This window comes from Pleurodeles waltl, chromosome 11 (assembly GCF_031143425.1).
Source record: "Pleurodeles waltl isolate 20211129_DDA chromosome 11, aPleWal1.hap1.20221129, whole genome shotgun sequence".
Classification (NCBI taxonomy): domain Eukaryota; kingdom Metazoa; phylum Chordata; class Amphibia; order Caudata; family Salamandridae; genus Pleurodeles; species Pleurodeles waltl.
The window spans coordinates 802,347,524-802,374,436 of NC_090450.1; the positions used below are offsets into that span (position 1 = coordinate 802,347,524).

Genomic DNA, 26,913 nt, shown 5'->3' on the forward strand with positions numbered 1-26,913 from the left:
AACTTGTTCTGAAATTTAATTGCAGCAGCCGCGTGTTTAAGAGGAGCGCTTTGGGCCCCAGCACGTTTTTATTTACAAATTAAGCACTGATTGCAACAAATGTGTTAAATAAGATAGTCTCTTCCAAATTCAAAAAGTGTATTTCATTAACACGTAGAAGCGTTTTCACCTTAATACAGGGCCGGCTTTAGTGCTGGTGACGCCCGGTGTGACAGTCTTTTTTTTGGCGCCCCGTCACCCAAGACCTCTTTGTTCATGAATTCACTCTATCACTCTGCAGCAGTGCGCCTGATTTCTCCATAACCTTTCTCTAACATACATTTTCATTTTTTTTATAGGGCCACTCATAGTTCACTGACATTCAGTTCTGTGAGCAGCATGGTACAGCTTCTTTGCAGCAGGCATCAGTGGTGGCTCCTCCGCTACAGCGGAGGAGGGTTGCCCACCCACCAGCAGCAACTGCTGCAAACCCTTTCACAGGAAAGGATAATAAAGCATGTTTATTATCCTCTCCTTGTGAAAGTGGTGGGGCCTTGTGGGGGTGACCTGGACGAGGGGAGTGCACTGTGCACTCCCCTCAGAGCGCATGTGTGTTTGGCCGCCCGTCTCGGGCCAGCCAAACACACACGCGCAATAGGCTGTCTCCAGCCCGGCAACTATGTTGCCGGGCTGGTGAGAGCCTGCACAGGCTCCCAGTCTGCCTGGAAGCGCCCTAGCTGGGCGCTCCCAGTCAATCCTGATGCTGCTATGAACAGCGTCGGGATTGGCACAGGGCAGGCTGGGAGCCTGTGCCTGGAGCCTGCAGGAGAAGATGATTCGGGAAGATGGCGCGGGAAGGAAAGTGAATTTTTATTTTTATTTTATTTTATCAATTCCCCCCCTGCACTGCCCCATCCCCTTTATTACACGCGAGCTGTGACTGGCAGGCATATTAACGCAAAACTTCCAATGGACAAAATTGCGATCTCTCTCCAGTAGGAACATTAATCACCAGAGTTCTCTTGACATTTCTATTTTTGCCTGAAAATTGCTAGATGCAAAAGGAGTTTGTGACTTTAAACCAAAAGTTATTTTTAAACAAGGCACCCCCCACCAAAGTCAGCGCCAGGTGCGGCTGCACCGGTCACCCCCCCCCTAAAGTCGGCCCTACCTTAATGCTTCAGATATCAGCATATGTATTATATATAGATATTAGCATATATATCATTACTGATAGTTTACAAACATGAATTTAGAAACGTTCATGCTTCACCCCACCCTGGTAACAATGGAAATAGTGAACTTAGAGGCAAGTCCGTTGTTATTTGGACCCTGTGGGTGTCCTGGGTTGCTGTTCTACATGACCAACATTACAGTCAGGCCACTGAAATAATGTGGCGCAGGAGGGCCTAGTTATGCACCAAGGTTGACAAAATTATGCGGCAAGAAAAGCCTAATCTTGCAGCGTAATACCACATATATTGTGATAGGATCACTTCATTAGTTTGTCATTTTTACACTTGAGGGCGCTGTCTGGGCATGGGTTGCACCTCATTAGTACCAGTTTAAAACCCAAATGTAGCAATTAGCATCAGAAAGATAACCAGTCCACCTCTGTAAAGGCCCTTCCACTGTGTGGCAACACATCACTACACTTTTAGAACCTTCTGAACCGTTTGAACTGAATGACCACAGTTTTTCTGGTTTCACAATATGCAGATCAGCCTTTAGATGCACATGCTTCCCCTATGCTCACTTTACGCAACCACCCCTTTCATCTGCCACCCTTCAGTCATCAATGCTCCCCTTGGTCATACTTCAGACCAAACTTTTAGGCCCTTGGGAAAATGTTTGCTAATACCCATGATTTAACCTGTGGTTTGAATATGGTTGTGCTTCGTTCCAGATAAAGACATTTTCAGCAGCGGGTGAGAAAGTTCTATGTGAACCTTAGACAAAGAGCTGTCAAGTTTCCTTGCGCGAGCAGCTGTCTGTCCTGGTTTTTGCTTTGAATTCTGGAATTTGTAGTCCTCTTTTATCCCAACATTTGTACGATGAAGCTTTCATGTTGCAGAATAGAAAGAACATATTTTGTTTGAGTAAGTTACTTGCTGATTGACTTGGGAAACTCGAGAGTGCACCAGAAATGATTGTTGCCTGCTGTGGACAGAATTGTTAGTGTTTAGATGTTTAAGAGATAAAATGTAGAACTCTGACTTGATATTATACATATAGCTAATATAATTTACGTTAGACTAAAATATCTAATTTTCTCAATGAAATGATTAACAAATCTTGGCTTAAGGCCCTCTATGAATGTTATACTCTGTGCGCTTCTCCTTTGCATCTCCTGTCTTCTCCCTCAACCCACATTCTTCTCTCCTGCTCTACCTCTGTGTTGCCTCGCCTCCAACCTAGTCCACCATTTGTTTTTTTTAATAATAAAAAAGTGAATTAGTGGAGGTCGCATTATGGGGCTTTTCAATTTTTAATTTTTTTATCCATGCTGCACAGTAGCCAAGCTGCTGTAAAACATGTATAAAAAGCATTGCGAATACAGTAGCTCTCATAGGCAAGACCAATTGGGTTTGCCAGTCCTTGCTTTTGGTTATTGAATTAATCTTGTGTTCTGAAAGAGCTAATTCCTGGCATTAACTCTGGTGTCTTGGTGGTGGATTAAATTAGTATGAGTTAGATGTGATCATTAGTAGATTGATAAGCAGCAAAAGGTTGTCTTAAGCTTCATCCTTTTGAATGGCCACCAAGCTGCTAAGGAGAATGTGACTGGGGGCTGTGTTCTGGAGAATGTCAGGGCACAAATCTAAAAGTAGCTGGCTGTAACCCCAAACATAACCTCAGGCCAACTGTATCCACGCCCTGAGAGGAAAGAGAGGTGGGGATAAAGTTGTGAGTCAGGGGGGTATACGAAATCCCCATCAAACAGCCTGTGTAATGCTAACCTCTCCAAGAGAGGGGCCACGTTTACACTTGTGCATTGTGGGACTACAGAGCATACCTGCCTGGGACTGCACGCTGATCCCAGGATGGTGAAATTATGGATTTACCTTAGCACCTTTGACATAATATCCAAGGGCGGCCGCCGCAAATGCCAAGGGGGAGGGGGCAATAAAAAAGTTAGAAATATAAAACGTACCTTTATCCGCTGTTCGCGCCGACTCCTGCCGCCTAGCTCCTCTTCTGGTGTCCCAGCATTCACTGGGACACCAGCACAGGCTCCTCAACAATCCTGGCGTTGCTTTCATGCTAAACCTATCATGAAAGCAGCGTCAGAATTGGTCTGAGCGGCTCGGACTGCCGTTCAGACACAGCCCTTGGGTCTGTTCAGTTTCTCCAGCCCGGCTGTTAAACACGGCCTGAGACAGCCAGCCAAACACACATGCGCACTTAAGTGTGCACTCTCTTTTCCTCCCTCCTCCCCCCTCCCACCTCTCATGGCCCAACCCTGCCCCTCCCTGCACTGCTGGCTGAGCCAGCAGATGAAAAATAAAACCATAGTGTAACTATCGTTTTATTTTTCCTATCCTGGCTCCTGGCCAAGAAGCAACGCTCTTCCGCCATTGCAAAGCAGCCGCCCTTGGACTAATATCCACCATCGTTGTATAGTTTGAACTAGAAACACTTTCTTGTTCAAATCTGCAAACTGATGAAAAGTTACTAAACGAAGACCACATGTCCTGTCGCTAAGTGTTGACCCTTTGCAAAGGTTAAATGATTACTTTTCTGTAGTCGATTGCTGCACTGAGGTGTTCCAATGGTACCAATGAAGAGGAACTATTGCTCAGGCACTGTGGTACAATGACAAAGCAGCGAAACAGTTTTACACAGAATGTGCAACTGTGTGCTCCAAAATTTTGGCGCATATTTTGAATTTTGACGACGTATTGCAGCACACTTCCAGACCTGTGTTTAGGCAGCACAAACTCTAGACGGCTCACAGAGATATACACCAAGCGTTGGTCTTCTGCAGAATAACTGTGACCCCTTAAAATACATGTTTGTGCATGTATGTTTGCAGTTTTCTCCTCTTACCGAGATGTTTTTAATCAAGCCGCCTGTTATCTCGGGTTGGTTCACCAGTCACACTTCCTCTTTTGTCTTGACAGTTGCGGTCCCAGTGAAGTGTGAGAACACCCTATGCCCCCGCGGAAGGCGAGGGTGGAAAAAAAGGCCGCTGAGAGCCTGACACAGCCGAGTCGCTGGCGGTCCGTCCGGTTATCCTGCACCGACCAGCGATTGATTGACCAGAAATGGCCTGATGAGAGTCGCAGAGGTCGCCAAACACCATGCCCCTGACCAACGGACTGCTGTGGATGCTGATGGCAGCATGGCTCGGCGTCTCGGGCATCGAAGCGATGACACTGGAGCCTCCAGCCGCCGGGGCCACGAGCGGAGTGGAGGGAGCGCCCTGCCACACCTTCGCTGCTTGCGCAAACTCCTCGAGCACTGGCGGGAGGTCAGAAGACGTAAGTACACCTTTCCCCAGTTATTTCTCTGTCCTCTTTCTCTCTCGTACTTACCCTGTCGTTTTAGACCCGGTTTGCTGTTAGTTTGGGTGTTCCGCTCCGTGCCACGTGCTTGAGTAGCCATCAAGTCCCGAAGAATAAAACGTTCGTCTTCCACAGCACTTAAAGATCTCTGGCTTTTTATTGCTCTCTTGAGGTAGCGCCAAATGCTTTTTAGGGCAGGATTCTACCAGACACCCGAGCGGAATGGTTTGCTAAAGACCTATTGTGGCCATTCCAAAAGCTTCACTGGAAAAGTATTCCGCCCGTTGCTGACCATTCGCTTTGTAACTCAAACTTGCTTGATTTCTGTTTGCTGTATTGATTTGTATAGGCAGTGCTTAATTTGTTACAAAAAAAAAATGCTAGTGCCCCCTTCAAGAAGTCACTGCAGCCTGCTCCACCAACTACCAGTGCCATTGCTGGCAATGGCAGTACTAACCACAACTATTAACCATCACACTGCTAAAAGTGTGGCAGATCAGACTATTCCAGGCTCTCTGAGCTATACAAATGGCTAGAGAAGCAGGTTAGTCATTTTTTATGTACATTAAATTAATAAGTATCATCTGTTCTTGTGCTCATCTCTAAATTAGATATACAGCGCCACTATGTGGCAGACTGCTATAAGTCTGAGTGTTGGCAATTAAATGCCGGTGCTGAGCACTGGAAACCACGGCTCAAATTAAGCACTGGTTTTAGGCTGTCCAGCTTGAGTTTGTTAGTCGGATGGAGCATTGCTTGTTACTATATCCTTTCAAGTGATTGTTTTATGTAAATATGACTTTAAATCTTGTTCTTATTTTGTGACATCTACTGTACATTCAAAGACAGAGGTCACATGTCAGGCTCTCTCCTCCAGGTGCGCTTGGTGTTTACTTTTCTGTCTTTGACTTCGAAGTGAGAGAATTTACATGACAACCGTGCTGTGACACGAAAGGCTTTTTTTCTAGCTCACAACAAAAATGAACTGTGCTCACATTTCAGAATATATATCAGAGTTATGAAGGTGTATATTACTTTTTTTTGTAATTCTGGAGTGTAGTAGAAACAAATATTTGAATACGATCAATACACTAGATGATGATATTTCCACACATTTTTGTTTGAGTGCATTAAAACTGTATGTCTGTGCAAATGTAAGGATCATTTCAATTGGAAATGTGTTGTCTGAAATGGCATGCACTACTATAACCATAAATATTCCATACTACACCACTCCACTCTACAACATTCAACTCTCTACTCCACAACAGTCTAATCCACTCTGCCTTCCCCACTCCATTCTACAACACTCCACTTTACGACATGCCCCTCCATTCTACAACACTCCATGTCACTCCACTCCATGACATGCCACTCCACTGTACGACATGCCTCTCCACTTTACATCCCTCCACACTATGCCACTCTACTCCATGCCACTGTATTCTATATCCCTCCACTCTACGCTCCCCAACTCTGTGCCCCACCATGCGACTCTTCCCCAATCTATCCCAATCCACTCCACTCCCATCTACCTCACTCCACTTCACTACAACCTACCCCATTCCAATCTACCCCACTCCAGTCTATTACCCCAGTCTACCCCACTTCACTCTACCCTGCTTGACTCCACCCTGCTTGACTCCACCCCAGTATACCTCCCTTGACACACTCTACTCCACTCCGGTCTACCCCACTCCCATCTACACCACTCCACTCAGTCTACCACACACCACTCCAATCTACCCAGTCCACTCCACCCCAGTCCATTCTACCCCACTCCACTCCATTATAGCCCAATCTACGACACTCCTCTCCAATCTACCCCAGTCTACTTGATTCCACTCCAATCTACCCCACTCCACCTCAACCAACCCTCTCCAATCTACTCTCCGGCAATCTACCTAACTCCACCCCAAACCATCCCACTCCATTCTACCCCACACAAATCCATTGTACCCCACTCTACTCCACTCCAATCTACTCCAATCTACCACACACCAATCTACCCCACTGCACTCCAGTCTATACCAATCTACTCCACCCCAATTTACCCCAATTTACTCCATTCCATTCTACCACAATTTACCCCATTCCACTCTATCCCAATTTACCCCACTCTATCCCAATCTACTCTGCTCCGCCGTACCTCAATCTACCCCACTCCATTCCACCACACTAATGTTTAGCCATGCTGAACAGCAGCCAGAATGGCTAAAACACATTGTCAAAGCCAATAGCTCTAACAGATGAGACCTATTGGCTATGACAATGCTTATTGTCTCTACTGCACACATTTCACCTCCCTCTGCGCACAACACTCTACCTCTCTCCATCTCTTGAGAGAATGTGGGGACACAACTCATGCAGTCATGTGGACATATATAAATCCTTCCACTCTCTTCTACCTCTCCTCATCTGGCACCCTCACTCTTCCGGGTGCCAATATCAATGTTTTGTTCAGCTTCTCACACCCAACTTTTTCTTCCAGCGTCTATTTTAATTTTCCTAAACGTCAGTGCTTATTTGTAAAAGAAGAAAGCCAGAGGTCTAAGATCCCCAGCCAGTGCTATGAGAGGTCGGGGTACCAAATTTCAATTATAGTTATGTTATGAGCCACCAGGGCTGTTGCCGGTGTACTATTGACCCTGATATGCATCGCACTCATCCTCTGGCCAGGAGTGGCCAGAGGCTATAAATAAAAGGGTTGTACACTGCACGTGCTGGCTTCATGCCCATACCAGCATCAATGTGTGTGTCTTGCATAATTAGTGTGCGCCTAACCCATGCGCAATGCACACAAGCCAGGGAGGCCTGTGTTGAGGCCCCACCACACTTAGCGACAAGGACGGGCTATTCCTGCGAGTCCACCACTGAGTGAACCTGGCGCACCTCATTTACGCAGCGGTGCTGCCCCAACACTGCAGTTGAGCTCAACACTCTTCCTTCAAGCCGCTGTGCCGCTCCGGCATGGCGCTCGGACCCAGCATACCTCTCTTGCCACGGTGCTACTCCTACCTCATCGCTACCACGGCTACATCGGAAATCTTTGGGCCAGCCCTCATCCACTGCTGCCTCTGCCTGATGCCAGAGCACCTGCAGCCCTGCTCCCTCAACTACCGCTTCTGCCGCTGATGCCCCAACATCTGCGGCTCATCGAGCAAGTGGCCGAGCAGCACCACTTGGTCCTGTCCCTGCTGGCAGGTGAACAGATTCTCAGAGTTCAAAACACGCTTCTGACATGCATGCGAGTCTCCCTCAACACACAAGAAGTCACCTAAGGCAAGTACAAGTTTGGGAGGTATATGTGCAACATGATCAAAAGAAAGTAACAAATAAAGTAAAGACGTTGAAATGCATAGAGACACCACAAGCTAAGTGCATGAGTAACTGTTACTACAGGTCCTTCTTCTTGCTTGCCCCCCCACCTTTCCTCTGCAACACCTGCCCAAAGAGCACCATTTGTCAAAGCATCCAAACCATAAACAGTGCTACCTTACAGCAGTCCAGCCGATCGCTAGCACCTTACCATTCACCTGCTGGAGACACTCCGCCAGGGACCTATCTGGACCCTGCCCATAAAGCGACCCAGCCAACTGCCTTGACATCTCATTCAGCCCCTTGGGGCAACACATCATATCACACGAGCACATCGATTTGCCCAATTGCTTACTTTCTGTGCCAGCACCATGACTGATGATGCAATGCGCCTCCGCTGCCGATACAACCTCAAGTTCGAAACCCACACCAACATATACTCAGGATTATGCAACCATTCAGCAAAGTTGTGGACCCAGCCACGGCAGTACCCCATTGGCACATCTAGATAGAGAGACTAGACTACTATTTTGTAGCAGCTAGGGTGACTGATGGAGCAAGTCAAATGTTCGCTACACCATCATGTGGGGAAGAGATCTACAAACAGTTCAAGCACTTTACCAATACTGGTGCTGCCGATGATTATGACACCGCAGTACAGGCCCGCAACACCCACTTTGACCCCCAGTTAAATCCTGACCTGGAACCCTTTAAACTCCATCAAGCCCGCCAGCGTGAGGGGGAATCCATTGACGCCTTCTACGCACATCTACGTGAACTAACCAGCACGTGTGCGTCTGATGACCTGCTCAAAGAAATAAGAGCACAGTTGATCCAAGGATGCCACAACAAGATGCTTAGGGGCCTGATCCTATGGGAACCCAATATCAGTATAGACAACATCCTCGTCATGTCCAGATCGCATGACTTTTTGACTGCCAGAGCCTCTGAGATGGACGTAGCCATCACTCAAGTGCCAGAGAAAACTCCCGCCATCAAAGTAGAATGTGCAGTCTCTATGTCAACTAAGGGAAAACCTAACTGACCAAAAATCTCTGCAGCAACCACGCCAAAGCCTCAGTGCGGGTACTGCAGCCGCTAAGAGCACCCCCCCAGAATGACTGCCTGGCTCAAGAACGCACATGCTCCAACTGTGGAAAAATCAGCCACTTTGCATCCATATGTTGAGGGGGACAGCGGAGCAGAGAACCAAGAGTAAGACGTATGCTGACCAGAGCAGTGTGACAGTTATCACTAAGCGAACCTGAACTACTGGAGATAGTTAAACATTCGCAAGGATTCAAACAACAGCTGGATGATTTACCTTATGAAGAAGTATTCCTGATTTCCTTCACAAGTGAACTAAAGAAATATCGAAGGCTGCAGCCCACCTGTGTGATAGAAGTTGCTGGCTCCGAGGTCAATGCACCCATTGACAAAGGGACTTCAGTCATTGTCATGGACATCCAACAACACTGCCGCCTCAAACGTTATCCAACGCTATCACCATCTCATACCAAAATATTCACATAAGATAGCCAAATGCCCCTAACACTCAAAGGTCGCATGACTATGCACAAGGTCCAACAACCAAGAGATTCACACAACCTTCCACGTAGTCGACAGGGAGGCTGACACCTTACTAGGGAGCCATGCAGCAGAAGACCTAGGACTCGTGTAGCATGAAGTCATGTCAAATAGATGAGCTGCTGCTACAGTTCCCTGGGCTCTTCAATGGCTTCAGATGTCTCAAAGCTCCTCCAGTTAAGCTACACATCACAAAACCTATCAAACCTGTGACCCTTCATCACAAACATGTGCCTTTCCACTTACGGCCCTTAGTCAAGAAAGAACTGGAGATACTTGAGAATTTTTGGGTGATTGAAAAAGTATCAGAGTCCACACCATGGGTCTCCTCCAAGGTCATCGCAGAGAAGCCCAAAAATCTGGGAAAGGTGCATCTGTGCATCAACATGCATCTACCAAATAAAGCAATCAAACTTGAGAGCCACCTCACGCCGACCATGGACAATATAATTGCTGACCTCAATGGGGCATAGTGGTTCCCCAAGCTAGATCTAAACTCCAGTTACCATCAGCTACTCCTATCGGAAGAGAGCTGATACATCACGACCATCTCAACCCATCTGCGGCTATGCCAGTACAAAGGGCTACATTCTGGAATCTCCTCAGTAGCTGAAGTATTCCAAGGTGCCATCAAAGAGACCCTCTCGGGGCTCTAGGGGATTCTGAACATTAGCAACGATATCCTAATCTTCTCAGCGACAGCGGGAGAGCACCACAAACACCTGCGGGCCACTCTGAAATGCCTGTGGGAACACAGCCTTACCCAGCGTAAAGAAAAGTGCTCCTTCTTCCAGAACTCATTTGATTTTTTCAGTTATGTATTTAATCAAGAAGGCATCCAGGTTGACCCGAGGAAATCACAGGCCATCATGCAAGCCCCAGCACCCACCACCGTATCAGAAGTCCGCAGCTTCCTTTGAATGGCTACATACTGCGGCCGATTCATCCCCCAATCTTGCAACGATTACTGAGCCATTAAGAGCCCTCACATGGGCTGATGCTGGCTGGAAGTGAGAGCAGTCAGAAGAGCAGGCTTTCCAGAACATCAAAGCTTCCTTGTTAAACAAAGCAACAGTGGCTTATTTTGACCACATGAAGCAGAGAAAACTACTCGTAGATGCCAGCCCTGTGGGATTCAGCGCTGTACCTACCCAAGAAGTTGACCTGGCCGATTGGTCTGCTGGCATTCGCCAGCCGAGCGCTTACCCCAACTTAGATGAGATACGCCCAAATAGAGAGGGAATCATTGGCCATTAAGTGGGCTTGTACCCATTTTCACCTGTACCTTTGCGGCACTGCTCCCCATCCACTGCCTAGGATAGAGCGCTTATGCAATTCAACTTCAACACTGTAGCTTCAATGTCCTTTACCGACAAGAGTCCAAGAACCCCACAGATTTTCTCTCCCACCATCAATCTATGGAACCGAGGAGTGTTGATGAAGATGACAAACTATCTGAAGACTATCTTTACTTAGTGACACAGAGTGCATGCCCGTGGGCGATGAGCCTGAGCGAAAATCAAGAAGCTACCAAAGGCGACGACTTGCTGACCAAAGTAGCAGATGCCCTGTAACAAGGATCATGGAGAAATATCCTCCACAAAACCAATAGCTGGCATGGGACAGACCGAGAAACTTCACACAATTGTGGAGGATCCATGACGAACTCACGGTATCATAAATTTCCTCTGTGATAGCGACCCTGCAGCAGTTGATGGCATTGCTAGCACACTGTGGGCACCAAGGTAGCTCCAAGGTGAAGTCATGCCTGAGAGCGAAAGTATGGTTCCCGAACATTGAGGCGATCGCTGATGATCTAGTGCGTAGGTGTCCAGCCTGTCAACTCACCAGCACGCAGGAGGCTCCACACCCATTATCAGAGAGGAACTCTGTACCGTCCAGTGGTCTAAGGTGAGCATTGATTTCGGGAGGTTCTCCGATGAACAGACAATGGGCCCCCGTCCCACGAAACAGAGTTTAGAGAGCTCCTGGCACACCTTGGAATCCAACATTGCTGCATTAACCCCGTCCCTCCGCAATGGCCGTAGACAAACAGACGCAGAACGCTTCATGCATATTCTTAATAAGGCCCTAAGTATTGAGGTCTTGGATAAAAGTAACCCCAAACTCATCCTCCACCAGTTCCTGAGGGAATACATAGGGACTCCCCACTGAACCACACAACATGCTCTGTGGACCATGATGCTGAAGGGAAACTGGAAATATGTTATCCCATTCCATACCGAATGGGCCCCACCGAACTATGACCCATAGGTCAACACACTTGGAAGCACAAGAAGACAAGCGGTCACGCAGCACATTGCACGTGGTGACAATGTGATACTTAAAGACCGGAGGCCTGGGTGCAAATTCCGGACACCATTTGAACCCAGAGTCTGGAAGGTAGTCAAGCTTGGTGGAATGAAGATAACTGTTTGCAAGGGCTACAAGACTGTCACAAGGAATATCTCCTAGATTTGCAAAGTGATGATGTCAAACTCCCAAGAGCAAGAAGAGCTAGAACAGGATGCAATGGTAGACTGCTCTTTTGTGAACGACTGGAGTTGTAGCCCACCTCCTGGGAATAACACCGCAAGACAGGACCTAGAGAGAGAGCTAAAAAGACAAGACTGTCACAGTGAGGAAAGTGGTGAACAAGGAATTGATCGCTCACATCATCCCTGATATAACCTGAGGCCAAATCCCCCCGCTAAGTCAATGGCTGAAGGACTGTGTGTGGGGCCCGAACATAAGACTTTGTACCACGTTGGGGAAGGATGTAATGAGCCACCCGGACTGTTGCCGGTGCACTATTGACCCGGATATTCAGATATGCATCACACTCATCCTCTGGCCAGGCATGGCCAGAGGCTATAAATAAAAGGGTCATAGGCCGTATGTGGTCTTTACGCTATACCAGGATCAATGGATGTGTCTTATGTAATTGGCATTCGCTCAACCCCGCACAGCTCGCACCAGACAGGAAGACCTCTATCGAGGCCCCACCACAAATTAGTCCAGATTCCACCTTATGCCTCTTTCATCCATCTCAAAAAACTCCCTGCGTCTTTATATTACTGTTGCAAGTTCTCTTCCATCCCTGTTCTCTCCCTTTTCCCTTTGTTATTTTCCCATCTTTTCTTCTTCCGTGTTTCCCCTTGTGTCTTTATTTTCTGTCTTTTCTTCTGGTCAGAGTATGATTAGGAACAATATGCGCTGGTCCCCAGAAACGGGTGCCAGTGGGCCTCATTTGCAAATATAGCACCAAATTAAGCACTGCTGAAATCAAACATAGGCATGTTTGATCTGAAAGGCTTAATCTCACTGCAAGTCCACCTCGCCCTGTTTGCTGTTCTTGTCCAGTTTATTGGTTATTCTGCAAAACTGTCTGAGATAATTACCTTCTCCCACACCTTTACACCCCTTCGCTGTCTCTCAAGGCGATGGCCCTGTAAGCACTAGTACCTTTTCGCACACCCATGCCTTGCTCACTGTGTCCTGAAGTACTGTTGGGTCTCTTGGATTGCTTCTCTGTCACCTTTCCCTGTACGTGCATGTATGAGTCTGGCCTTGCGCCTCCTTCGATCACTTTCTGCCTCTTGTTTCAAGGGGTGTTGCTGCATCTCCTTTGCGCACTCACCGGGCAAGAGCCTACCGCTCCCTATATCTACAAAACAACACATCAGCCTTACATTCTGTATTGGAAGTGATGTCTTGCAGAACAATTTATAATTGGGTAATCTTATCTGAAAGCGACACAATCATATCCTTCCTGAGCGCTCTGGTAGAAAACAAAAATGTTCTGGGAGCACATAAGCTGGGAAAAACAAAAACATGATAGAGTGAATGCTTGAATTAATCTCTGCCACGTACTCCAGGGGCATTCCAGTGCCTCACTGGATCACTGAATATAGGATCTACAGTATGCACATCGGGTCAATCCAGATCCTTTCTCAATTGGAACATAAGCAACCAAAGGCATGATTTGGATTTGCTGTAATTACTCCTGGTTGATATAATATATATATATATATATATTTTTTTTTCACTCCAGCCAGGGGCTGACTAACTATATGTGAATCATTCTTGTTCCATACTTCAGAGACTGTTTAGCACAACCTGCCAGATCATGTCCTTTCTATAATGTCTCCTAGATGTGTTTCAGCCTTGTTATCTCTCGTCAGTCACGTGCAGCTTAAGTCCTGTGCCACAGCAGGACAATATTGCATACCCGTTGCAGTTAGCACATCTTACTGAGAAAAACAAAAGAAAAAATAGTAAATGATCTGGCACCTAGAAACCATTGGGAATACCTCGGGCAGCATCCCCATACATTTTAGGTCCTGTTTGTCAGGGCTGAAGGGGAACAGCCCAGCGACAGCTGCCGCAAATCTCAAAGGGGGGAAGAGGAGGACAGAGGGGTAAAATAAAAAAATATATATATTAAAAAATAAAATTACCTCGGACTGCCGTCTCCTGCTGCCTCGCTCCCGTTTCCTCAATGTGGTGTCCCAGCATTCACTGGGACACCAGCACAGGTTCCCCAGCAATCGTGGCGCGGCTTTCATGCTAAACCTAACATGTAAGCAGCACCAGGATTGATCTGAGCGGCTCGGACTGCCACTCAGACACAACCCTGGGGTCTGTGCAGTTTCTCCAGCCTGGCTGGTAAATACAGCCGGGCTGGAGACACCTAAGTGTGCATGTGTGTTTGGCTGGCCAAACACACATGTGCACTTAGGTGCACTCCATTCTTCCTCACCCCGACCCATCTCCAGTGGCCCAGCCCTAGTCCTCCCTGCCCTGCTGGCTGATCCAGCAGCAGAAAAAGAAAGCGATAGTGAACTATTTTAAAATTTTCTGCTGCTAGCTCAGCCAGGGGGGCGACGCTCTTTCGCCATAGCGAAGGAGCCGCCCCTGGAATAACCTTTTGTAAAACAGCCTCACCCTACCAGTGGTAACTCCTTATTAGGGCCTTCAGTGCATAGCCTTCCCCATCTGGATCACCCTTTACTGCTTCTTGTCTCTGCTGCTAATTATTTAACTGAGCAGTGTTCATGAAAACACAACAGTTCAAGACCACTGCCAGTGTGCAAATCATTCCTCTCTGCCTCATCTACAAGGTTTTGATGACAAGAGGAGGTTGGGCGCTGAGGTGGGGGCTGAAGCAAGATAGAGAACATTGTTTAAAAGCACAGTGCTCTATAGTTGGATGTCTGGATTGCGCATATGAGAGGCGTAACTCAGCTACGGTCCTTTCACATAGTCCCGGTCCATTTCATTTAGTATAGAGTGCATGCATCAGGGTTCACTTCAGTACATCCCTGAGACCAACGAGAAGCCACACAGTGCTGCAGGGGCAGGATCCCCAGCACTGTTCCAGGTTCTTGAGGGGCTGTCCTATCGAGAAGCAGGGAGAAGGATTGAGGCGGGTCTCCTCATTTTCAGACCTGGCCTTGCTGCTGTCTGGCTCCTATTTAGGAATCCTGGCTTGCTGGTTCTGATCTCCAGAGCTAGATTCCTACTCTACTGTGGCCATAGCGCCTCCGAGTTGTCAACTAAGGAAGCAAGGTAAGTACAAAAAAGCTGTTTCTCTGTGCAGTTGTGTGTTTGTGAGTTGGTTTGTGAGTGATTGAGTGACAATGTGCATGAGAGTGTGTTTGAGAGTGTCAATGAGAGTGAAATTGAGTGTAAATCTAAATTTGAGAGTGTGTGAATAAGAGTAAGTGTGTGCAAGGGAGTGAAGGCGTGTGAGTGAGTTAGGATTGAGTGATTGGAGACTATGGGAGAATGTGAAAGTGAGTCAGGGTGAGTAGCTGTCAATGGTGCAAAGGGTGCAATTGCACTAGGACCCAGAGTGAGTGTGAAAAGGTGAGTGTGTGCAAGTGTGTTTGTGAGAGTGAGAACCAGTCAGCATGAGTATGTTTGTATTTGAGATGGAGTGAGTATAAATGAGATTGAGTTAATGAGTGACAAGAAAAGAGTGAATAGGAGTGAAAATGAGTGTGAGTGAGTAAGAATGTGTTTGTGTGCGTGTTTTATGATTGTGAGATTGCTGCTAGTGATGGCATACTCCAAATAATTTTGGACTTAAGATGGCAACAACGGCAGCATGCTGCCTCTGGCATATTAGAGATAGTTCTTGGCAGAAGAGAGGACATCCTGGGTAAAAAGGAGACCTGGAATTCTGGAAGTAAAGATAGACACGGGAGGACACCTATAGCAAAATGTTGGTGCTGGCTACTAGAGGTAATTCTTGGCGTCAGGGAGGGCAGCCATTATATATTAGGGCTGAGGGGGCAGGTTGGGGAAAGCAAACCATGATAAAATGCTGGCTCTGAAATACTGGAAGACATTTTTAACATAAGCCAACCCATGGTATATGTGGCATATCAACGCAAAATTCTGGTGCTGAACTATTGTATGTAATTTTGAAGTAAGGGTGTGCCCATAACAAAATACGAGCATTGGCACAATGAAGGTAATTCTTAACATATGGGGAACACTCAGTGCAAAGTATTTTAAAAAATGGGGTGACCTTCTGGAGAGTATTACACCCCACCACTTTTAAAGATTACCAGACGCCACTGCACCCTATTCCAAAAGAAGCCATTAGGTAAGAACCTTTTGGCTCTAGGACTCTGCCTGAGACAATAACAACCCCATTCGGTTTGTGACCTCATTGGATGCAGTCATCTGGAAGGTATTAGAGTATGTAGGCACAGCAGGCCAAGGAATTGCCCACTCCACTTGGGTAGACTCAATCAAACAATCAATCAATCACTTGTTAAGGGCGCTACTTACCCGGTAGGGTCTCAGGGTCTTAAGGCGCTGACTCAAAAGGGAACAACTAAGAATAATAACAGCTATGAATTTTAAGCCACTGGGTATTCCCCCATGTTAGTATATCCATCTGTGTGACTGCGTTTTACAATCAAATGTTCTGCCAGAAGATAGGAGAAATGCTGTAGTGCAATGTTTTATCTGTAGAAGCAGAGTGACATATTGGGATATTATGGGCATCCTGTTCGGTCAGCACCTTTGTAAAGGTCATGTGGTAGGGGAAGATCAGGTTGCCTATTGACTTGCCTACACACACTACATAAGCAATAAAATATAGGTAAGCAGCACCAAGGGGTATACGTTGACTTGGCTGCCCACCATGCCGCAGACTGTGAGCAGTGACTTTGTTTCCCATGTCTTCCTAGTGTCGGACGGTCAGGGAACACAATGCCTCTGAATGGTGCTCTTTCATCAGGAACACCCCAGACTGCCAGGATGATGATGGCTTCATCGGCTACCTGGACGCTGCTTTCTGTGATTTCACTCCTACGCTCTTGCCAATGGCCATCACACTTTACGTAAGTCTCACATCATTTTACGTTCCTCTGACTTAAGATGGCTATTTCTTTGTGAGCTTCCTGATGCTTGCTTCTGCACAGGATGTAACAGAACATAAAACCACTACAGGTAAGTATATGAAATCTCCATATAACCTGACATGGTTGCAAAACGTGGATATAATGGCAGGAACCGTCCAAAATGTTTAGTAGTGAAATTGCTCTTCTATCTAATCAATTGCACAGTACAAATGCAAGTATATCATGCAAGGCTACATTGGTCTAAAATTAAGAATTCTTGCATTCATATTTGTGGTTTAATGCTATGTCATGTTATGTGGAGATTTTATATGAATCAAAAATCGAATTTGTGAAAGACCAACATCAAAATGATTTACACATCAAGGATTTCACAACGATGTATACCGGACTCGTGCACATTGATGCAAGAGTGCGGCCTCACCTAGTAATTACGTGTTCACATCTTTTAACATTGGCTTATTATTTATACGGGGATCCTTGGCAATGGGCTTGCACTTAGTTTTGCATTAATTATAGGGCAACAGTACAGGTGTACACAGATCACACAGGCAATTTGTGCCTTGGAAACTGTGCACAGTGTGTTTTACAGTCCCTGTCCCCTTTCCCCTTATTTGTTTGCATGATCTGTTGTTGTGCCTAGTGAAAGTTAGAAAGTGGAGGCTCTGACTAGACATGGCAGATGCCATCACTTCTGTTGGAGAAGAAACATTTACTTCCGATAATGTATGCATTGTGGTTACTTCCTACACTTCTAAGAAAAGTTTTAATATTTTGTCTTACAAAATGCTACTCTGGAATTGTTAACCCTTGCCTTGACCTGCAAAAGGCTGAGAGAGAAGGACACTGTATAGCGGAATGATTGGAGGAAGACATGTTGAAGCGTTTTACAGCTGGATGAGCTGCTGTTAGGTGCTAGCTTGTAAAAGATAGGTTAAGGTGTTAAATGGGGTAATTAGAAAATGTATACTCTACAGGAAAGGCGTCCATATCACTTAATGATAACCTCTCTCTCTTAAATGAGCATTAGCACCAAATTATTGCATATGCATATCTCTGTATATTAATCGAGCACAAACGTGGCAACAGAGCATTCTACAAATGTGGGTACACAAATAAGGGACCACAAAGGGAGATTGTAGTGAGGGTAGGGCTGGTAAGGGTGGCATGTATCTATTAGACAGGAATGTCACCTGCACTGTAAACAGAAATGTAGCCCTGTCTTGATCGCCCAACTTCAATTGAATCTGGTGTCCTGACTTATAATTCGGTCCTGACATCATGGTACTGTATCATGTGTTTGGAGGCCAAGGCCTGTCTTTGGCCTTTCAATGTTATGGACCGACCCTGTGACCTGGAGGAGCACTCATGTTAGGCAATGGACTACCATCCTCACCCTTACAAAACACCATCGTGTTTTGTGAATACATAGTGTGACCATATACTTTTTCTTAGCCAGTGCGAACAAGGACTACTGACCGCTCTGTGGTTCCACTGTTGTGTGAAACCCAGAAGCTTGTGTTGACACTGTGTGTGTGTGTGTGTGTGAAATATATGTGTGTTCAGTACACGTGTAGCACATGCATGGTAGTGGGTCTCTGTGTATTGTGTGCTCCTGGCACTGAAGCCAGTGGGAACCTTTTTAGCTGCTCTCAGTTTAGCATGGCACAGGATTGTGGGTGAGAACAGCTTCCCCAGACAGTAGAAGTGTATTGTCTGAAGTGAGGAGGACAGAGGACAGAGGCAGGGCTACCCTTAGAAGTTCTATGAAGGCCTTGTTAGCAAAGATCTGCTGATTAGCTCGAAGTTGCCATTTGGTAGACTGTAGGTGTGAGGGGTAAGGCTGTAGTTTGTTGCTCAACATGAGAAAGATACTAGGCAAGACTTGCCCTTTTATTTATCCTTGAGTGATGCTCCAGGAAGGCTAAAAACACTTGGGTGTGATATCTCACACTTCATTGTACTCCTGTTATGAGTGCATCTGCTATGAGCCAGCACCATTACTACCTTACTTACCATCACTTTGGACAAAGGCTATGTCTAGAGAGCAGTCAGAAAAATAAATTTGAAAGGAAATGGATAGAAACCTGTTTAAAAACATCATTCAGTGAATCCACATGCCCTGTCTAGAAGATGTGCATAAAAGTGGAATCCAAACCACTCCACCTTTTTCCAGTTTTGAGTCTTTCATATCCAAGGAAGGGAGTGCTATGCAGAGTACTTCAGGGACTGCTGTGTGACCAGGCCAATGCCTGCATAACAGCCGCGTACCCAGAGGTGAGGGGACATCACCTGAAGATAGTACACCCTATTGGAGAAGCTAAAAGACTGCCTATCTGCTCAGAGAGGGAAGGAGAATGCCTCGTCCTGCAGGAGGACAGACTGTCCAGGAATAGCCAGCTGTATTTCTTGGCACGAGGCTCATCCAGATGTTGCTGACTGCCTTCGGAAAAGAAGCTGAAGCTGTCCCAATTTTAGAGGGGACTCCCATCTCAGCCCTTGTAGTGGAACGTGTATTTCAACACATCATGCAGTGTTGTGTTACACCCGAAGCTTTCATGCTGCTCTCGCCAATCCCCCAGAGATCCTGAGGAAGAACTGACGTCCCCACTGAACAACAGCAGACCCTGCCTGGAGGCCGCAGCTGCTCAGACACGCACCACCTTCATGTGGAGTTGGCATGGGAGTCCCAACAACACCATGAACACTTTCCAGATTTCGGACTGGAGGCTGCATCTGCCAACTTAGACTTCCATGTTTCTCCCTCGCTGCAGCTTCAGTCTTACGAATAACCAGCTATGGTTCCATATCAGCTGAGATGCCGCTAAGCAAGCCACAATGAGGATCACTCACCAAAGGCAGCTGACCACAACAGCATGAGCATGTAAAGGCCTCCAAGAGAGACTCAAGCAGATACATGAAGACTGACTTCTGCAGTGGGAGCTGCAACTATTGCCTAGCAATCCTTGTAATTTGGGAACAAACTCTTGAACTGAACTAAGAGTGTCTGAGAATGAGTGGAGACCTAGCAAAGTGCACCTGCATCTGATCTGTGCCATGACGAGACGTGACGTGCTATAACCATCATACTGATTCTTGAGAGGGTTTGAGTGCACCATTGCGGGTGGGTTGTTTTACTAGGCATTGTAGTTGCATATACTATCTTGTATCGAAGTCCCATTGTATTGTTGTATTATGCTTTGCTGAAGTAATATACTTTCTTTTTACATACTGGGCTGGACCACCCAATTATTGTCTGTTGCTGGGTGATTGAATTTCTGAGCTGTAGCCCCCATTATCTCTCCTTGAGAAGCATGTGGCTGCTCGCCTTCCCTACCCTGAGAGGCAAGTGCAGAAAGGGTTATGCTATGATCAGTTTGCAGAGCCATAGTAGGCTGGACCCTCAGACCCATTAGCAAACAACCCAAATCACCATGGTTATGGCCAGTAGCCTACGTCTGCTCTGTGGCCTGAAAATAGGTTCTCACATTATAAAGGGTAACCAGGGGGGCCCTCTGAGTCTCATGATTCTGTCAGACTTCCTCAGTTCATTGATCAGTCTGGCAATGGCATGCAGGATACTTTTCAGAGGTGTCAGAAGGGAATCTAGGGTGCCCGCAAGTTTGGTGGTGTTTCTGTCGATGTGTGACAGGACTGGAGCGTAATTATCTGTTGTAAAAACGTTTGTCGGCATAAAGTCCTTCACATTGTAGACAGTGATGTGTTGGAGTGTTTTTCAGAATGTGGATGGATAAAGTGTAGTATCCTAGGGATGCAACCCGTTTCACCAGATGTGAGGTGAAAGCTGTTGCTGGCTAAGAGCACAAACTGTTTTCAAGGGCTTGGGATTTTGATACTTCTTTGTCATCCAGGTTTGGATAGTCTTGAGACAGTCATTCAGTCGTGTTCCACCTGTTTTCGATGTGACCTTTAGGTTGACTGTGTGCTGTCTGCCTATTGGTGGATCTTGATGCCCTTAGTAACCTTCCAGACGTTCCTTGAGAAAACCGTAGTAGAGATGATGGAGACTTGCAGACAGCGCAGGTCACCTGAGGGGGGCTTGACTCTGGTTGTGAGTACCATCAAAGCTCAAGCATGGGGAATTTACGTGATGATCATCTCGGAGGCTTCAGATAAGTGTAGAAGAAAATGGGTGGACGGGTTGCTATTGCCTCTGGTGTGTGTCATCAACCATTTGGATGCATTAGAAATATTACCTTTTTAAAAGTATTAGCAGAACATTTGGTTTGCTCAATGAAAAACTGTTCTTTAAGCATCTAATTTGTTTTAAAATAATCACAGGAGTCATTTTTAATTGTAATTGTATTTATATAGTGCCTACTACCCCTGGGGAGGCATTAAAGCACTTTACAGCAAGTAACCCACCACACAAAGTGGATTAGTGGTGGATTAGTAAAGGGAAAAATAACTTATTAATTGAAGTGGTGGACACCTGAGTATGTTAGTAAGACTGATTATGATAAAAGAGGGTTAGAGAAAGGAAGAGTCTAGAAAGTGTTATTTAGGAGATCATAGTAGTACAATGAGGTTTGGGATGAGTCCTAGTGGAGGTACAGGATATACTAAGAGAGGTACAGAATGAGACATAGAGTAGCGAATTGGAGAGAGTTGAAGGTTTTTTTCCTACAGTGGGAGTAAAATAATAAATATATAGATACTTGACTATTTATAAAGGTGTATGTGGAATTTAATAAAGACATATAAAGTTGTATTATATAAAGTATCATATGTACATGTATGATTACAAATTTAGAAACTCAGAAGTGTTGCTTTACATATAATATATATATATATCTTTTTTGTATAATTTTAAGCTCAATTGCACATTATTTGCAGTAAAGGTATATGTAATTTCCTATCAGCAGGGTTACATTTAATCATATTTCCACATTTCTAAGTGTGATCCCATCTAGTTTATTGTTCTGTAGCATTGCCACGGTCAGGAGGTCACTTAAAGCACTGATTAAAACCTAGCATGATCTGCACTTGCCCTGCACGTCTAACTTTATTCAATGCGCTGCACATAAAGGCTTTTGAATGCTACAACATTGCTAATATTAACAGTAGTGTATCTTGAATCCCATGTGCATGTGCCCTGGTCATGCAAGTAAAACGGACCCTTTCATGCTGTTGGGGTAGCACAGCATTTATCATTGCTCAATGGCCACCTCAGGGTTCTGGGTCCCGGAGCCACTGCACCTGCTGCGCCAATGGTAGCTACGGCCCTGAATAATGAGTTGAAAAGTGTATAGGTTGTGAAAGCATTCTTGCCTTCCTGAGTTTCTTTTACAGCGTGGCTGGTCTGATTGAGTAGTTATTAAGGCATGCAATTGTTTTTTTTGTTTTTGTTTCTTTTAATAGATATAAGCTCATGTGTCATATGACATACTGCTTTGCAGTGGTAGACAAAGAGGTAGATAAACATGATGTGTGTGTGTGTGTGTGTGTGTGTATATATATATATATATATATATATATATATATATATATATATGTGTAAACAAGGCTTAGTGTCCTAGGGGCTAGATGCTTTTCTAATAAAGATCCTGAATTTACTTTGAGAGCGCGTGTTCATCTTCTTTGAAGACTTTCTGAGAGTGTGTGTGTGTGTGTGTGTATGCATGTATATATATATATATATATATATCTTCAAAAGCGTTGTCAGAACAACCCACGAGGCATTCACCTCTGAGTATAAAAAACAACGTACCTTGGCTCTGGTGCAGATCGGTGTTTATTGAAAATTCAACAGAGAAATCCTGACGCGTTTCGGAGACTCCGCTCCTTGCTCAAAGGTCAAACATACATCATGTTTTGTGAATATTTAAATATCTACTCGTTTCTAAGTTAAACATAAACAACAGACTTCTACTGACCCTGAAAGGTCAACACAAAAATGTCAGCCATATTGGAGTGGTCTAAAAAATCTGAAGATCGTCCCAAATTACCATAAACTACCTCATTATTACTCAATAGACAAACCTGTGAGCAAGCGGAGGCTCCGAAATGCGTCAGGATTTCTCTGTTGAATTTTCAATAAACACAGATCTGCACTAGAGTCACGGTATGTGGCTTTTTATACTCCGAGGTGAATGCCTCGTGGGTTTTTCTGACAACGCTTTTGAGGATATGAGAGGGCTCACCACCCTGCCTGTGACTCACCGCTAATACAAAGTGGCTGGAATGAAGGCCAAATCTGAGGATGGATATGGAGATATATATGTGTGTGTATATATATATATATATATATATATATATATATATATATATATATATATATATATTTAGTTTCTATGGTTTTGTGTGTGTAAAATCTGAACCTTACTATAATGCCCTTGTAACCTTTGTTGTTTTTCAGTAAATGTGTAACACATACATCGATGTGTGTGTGTACATAAATATTTATATATATAAAGCAATAAACCTACTTTTCCCTACCTCTACAGAATTTGCTAAACTGCCTCATCTTTTCATCAACATTAAAGTAACCTAAATTACACAACAAAACACACAACAAAGTCAGAGTGTGGTTTGCAAGATCTTTCATTAACCAATCATTGTATTTCGACATTGCCAGGTACCGCGATATACTGCAAAAGGACTGTAGTGTACCATGGCCCAATACATCAGTACGTTTTTGTCCCTAATCGCTTTCATGAAAACCGGTTCAGCCACTTTCCCACTAGGTCTGTTTAAAAAGTCTACGGAAAATGCATGGGTGGAAAAACTTGCTTTGTATCCCCTCTTTTTCTTTTACACTCACTTACTCAATCACCAAAAAACTATGCATTATCAGCCAATGTAGAAAAAGGAATAGGTCTGCAAAGTTATGTGGGGATTTGTCAAGTGATGGCAATGGTATTACCAATAAAAAACAAGCATTTGCAATGCAGCGGGTCTCGCGTTTCTCCGATATAGAGCTATTAGCAGTTGTAAACTCCCAACTGGACTTTTCTTGCCTCATTAAATGGAAAAAAGAGCGCGATCGCGCTGCTACAGTTCACTCATAGTGAAACCTATCAGCAAAAGTGCAATTATATACGTAACCGGCAAGAGTGCAATTCACTATGTAACAGGGTCAATGTCATGCAAAGCGCTCGACTTCTTCCAAGCAAGATCGTGCTGCAAAAAAAGAAGTCCACAAACCGGACGGAATACAGCGAGCCTCGAATGTTTTCAGTACTTGGTCGCTGCGCTCGAGGAGGACTAACAACCGGAAAAGGCATGATGTATGCATGCCTTCCACTAATGAAAGTAAGCAGATTTTAAACGGCAAGCCCACAAACCAATGAAAGACATTGACATGACATGATCGGGGCTCCGAGCTCTTTTTTAACTACTACAGCGTCTCGCAAGCGCATGCTAGCTCAGGCTCGACCCTAATCAGTGAAATTTCTATCTCTAAGAAATCGTAACTATAACTACATAGTGGCTAACCTGGCCACGGAATTTCACTACTTATAGTTATCTCAATAACTATAACTCTTGCCCTAAAGTATGTGTGTGCAACTAGCACCCTCGCCATGCATTGTGCTAATTGCCTCACATATTCCATCACTCATGCCATGTTCTATAACAGCATTGATGCAGAGATGGAACACTGAAGCTGCAAGCAGATACTTTTAATGTGTAGAAAGAGCAGCAGCATGGAATATACAAAAATAATTGGTTGCCAAGAGGGGAAAAGGCAGAGCAAATGAGGCATCAACAAGTGAAATCAGGATGATTTTGACATTAACAGAAAAAGACAACTCTAACCAAACAAATTTTGAGATAGGGTTGAAGAATATTTAAGAGTGACCCCATATTGAACAAAATCTTCGGAGGCATATCAACAAAAATGTATAGAAAATCGAACAGCATTAAGGCTTCTTTAGTGCATAGCCATTTTAGGAGAATGAAAGTAAAATAAAATGGTGGAATTCACAAACGGGTTTATTCAAATGTAAACGCTGTAAGAACTGTCAGATTGCTGTCAATGGCAAGTAATTTGAAATGAGAAATATGGAAACAAGAGTTATCAATAAGAAAATATCATGTAACAGTAAATTTGTGATTGATATGACAGGGGCACGAGTAATAGTTACTGGAGAGAACTCTAAACAGGTGAATTTCTATGGTTTTGTATGTTTAAAATGTGAGCCTAACTATAACGTTCCTGTAACCTTTTTTTTTTTTTTTCCCTGTCAACTTCTATGGTTCTTTTAACGTAAAGTAATTCTTATTACTATAGGTTAATCCAACCACCACAGTGCCTGGCCGAAGGCCATGCGCGGCAGACGTTGGCCGCAGTTCCTGGCCTGCGGGCAGCCCCTGTGGCAAACCCTATATAATCACCCAATCTTGTGCCACGCATGGGCTTTGACTGTGTGCAGTGGGGTTGGCCAGCACCTATAACCACCCAGCCCAGCATTGCCTCACTGCAGGCCCTGCGGCCAACACCCCTTACTTCCCAGCCCCACGCTGCACACAGCCTTTGGCCATGCACAAGTTAGTTGGCTGCAGATTCGTATGCCCCCCTTGTCTGTCCTATTTCGGACCACAACTTCCGGGGCCCGGCCTTCTAAAATATATATTTTTGGGGAGGGAGGTGGTGTGGCCCTCCTCCCCAGGCCGATCTCACCCAGCACCCAGCGCTATTGTTTGGTTGTTTGGCCTGCCTTTCAAAATTCCTTTGCTGTGGTTGGTGAATAGTGTAAATATGTCCCACCTTTGAGTGCTTTGATCCCTCCCAGTGGATTTCACTCATTGATCCTTTTTGTTGGCCATCTGTTGTCTCCTCACTTGCATCCCCTCCCTCCCGTCATTGCTGCCATCCTTCCTGTGCCGCTGCTTGATTTCAAAGGGAGTTTCTTTGCACTGCCCCCGGGGGATAGTTATTCCTTTTCTGCCTTTCTCAGACTCAAGGACTTAATAAATATGTCATTCACGTGCGCCTCTCGTGTAGCTTTAATCCATAACCTCAATCCACAGAGAGTCTCAATCCTCACGCTGCCACCTTCACATTCAGCTCTTGTGCAAAGAGTTTTAATCAATCGCATTAACGCCTCACTTGCTCATGTGACATCAATGAACAGCTCTTACATCTCTTTCCTCTCCTTTCCTTCATTTGTTCCCCTGTGAAATGGATCCAAAAAAGAAAGAAACACTTTTGCTACAAATGTCATCTTTTTCTGACATTTTTCTATTCCAAAGTAGTCTCGGGACAGAGAGAAAAAAAGGTGCAGATTATAAACAATAAAAAAATTAAAAAAAATAAAGACAGAGTGGTCACAAAGTGGCCAGATTGGCTTCATTCACACCCATACACATTAGCACCACTTTACAGAGTTTGACAGTGAAGTGCTTCTTTTGTTTTCTCGTCTTTCTTTGAAAAACATTGTTTTAATGTTTTGCTGCAGATAGAGGAAGAAGGTAAATGGAAGTTATATGCAGAGCCACTGGAATTACGTGGCACAGAGGACCAAACTATGCAGCAGGGTTGACCAACTTATGTGGCAAGAAAAATCCAGGTTTGCATTTATAATGTCAATAGCTCTAACTCAAGCAAATGCGAGGCCTATTGCATTGCAAATGCTTATTTTCACTTCCAGCCATACACAAACAAAGACTAATTTAAGAGGCCATCAGCCCTTATTTTGTTCCAGTATCATCCTGACTGGATGCGCTCTAGGCCCTAACAACCAGATACCAATGGAAGGAAACAAAGGCACATAGCTCATCACTTCACAAGTACTTTGGAGAAACCGTGACTTGGAGGCAGGTTTTTTACATTGTTCAACCCCTGTGTAAGAGATGTGTTTGCACTGTAGGAATGCAAGATTGGACTGTATGTGTAAGTATTTACACTAATAATTATTTAAATAGCACCTACTCATTTATTTTTACTTTAGTTCTTTTATAGCAGTAGTCATCCCAGTGGAGGGTGTCAGAGGATTTTACACCACAGACAGATAATAATAAACCTGAGCAGTCTTGTTGACCTGTCGGTGACATTACGTGGTCCTCTTGTTTTCGAGGGTGCATTGCCCTCTTGACACCAGTGTCTCTACACTTTAAGTGTCACCCCAGCACCGTTGTGGTGTGGTGCAGGGTGCTAATTCTCCCATGGTTTTCAGACA

General features: G+C 45.0%; 1 protein-coding gene across 1 annotated transcript in view; it reads left to right on the top strand.

Moving 5' to 3' along the window:
• SLC8B1 (solute carrier family 8 member B1) overlaps nucleotides 1-26,913 on the top strand; it is a 138,756-nt gene that overhangs the window by 35,554 nt on the left and 76,289 nt on the right. Inside the window, exons 2-3 of the mRNA XM_069214537.1 lie at nucleotides 4,104-4,463; nucleotides 16,601-16,753. Of these exons, the coding sequence (XP_069070638.1) occupies nucleotides 4,284-4,463; nucleotides 16,601-16,753 (333 nt within the window). The 5' untranslated portion in view covers nucleotides 4,104-4,283. The remainder of the gene's footprint in view (nucleotides 1-4,103; nucleotides 4,464-16,600; nucleotides 16,754-26,913) is intronic.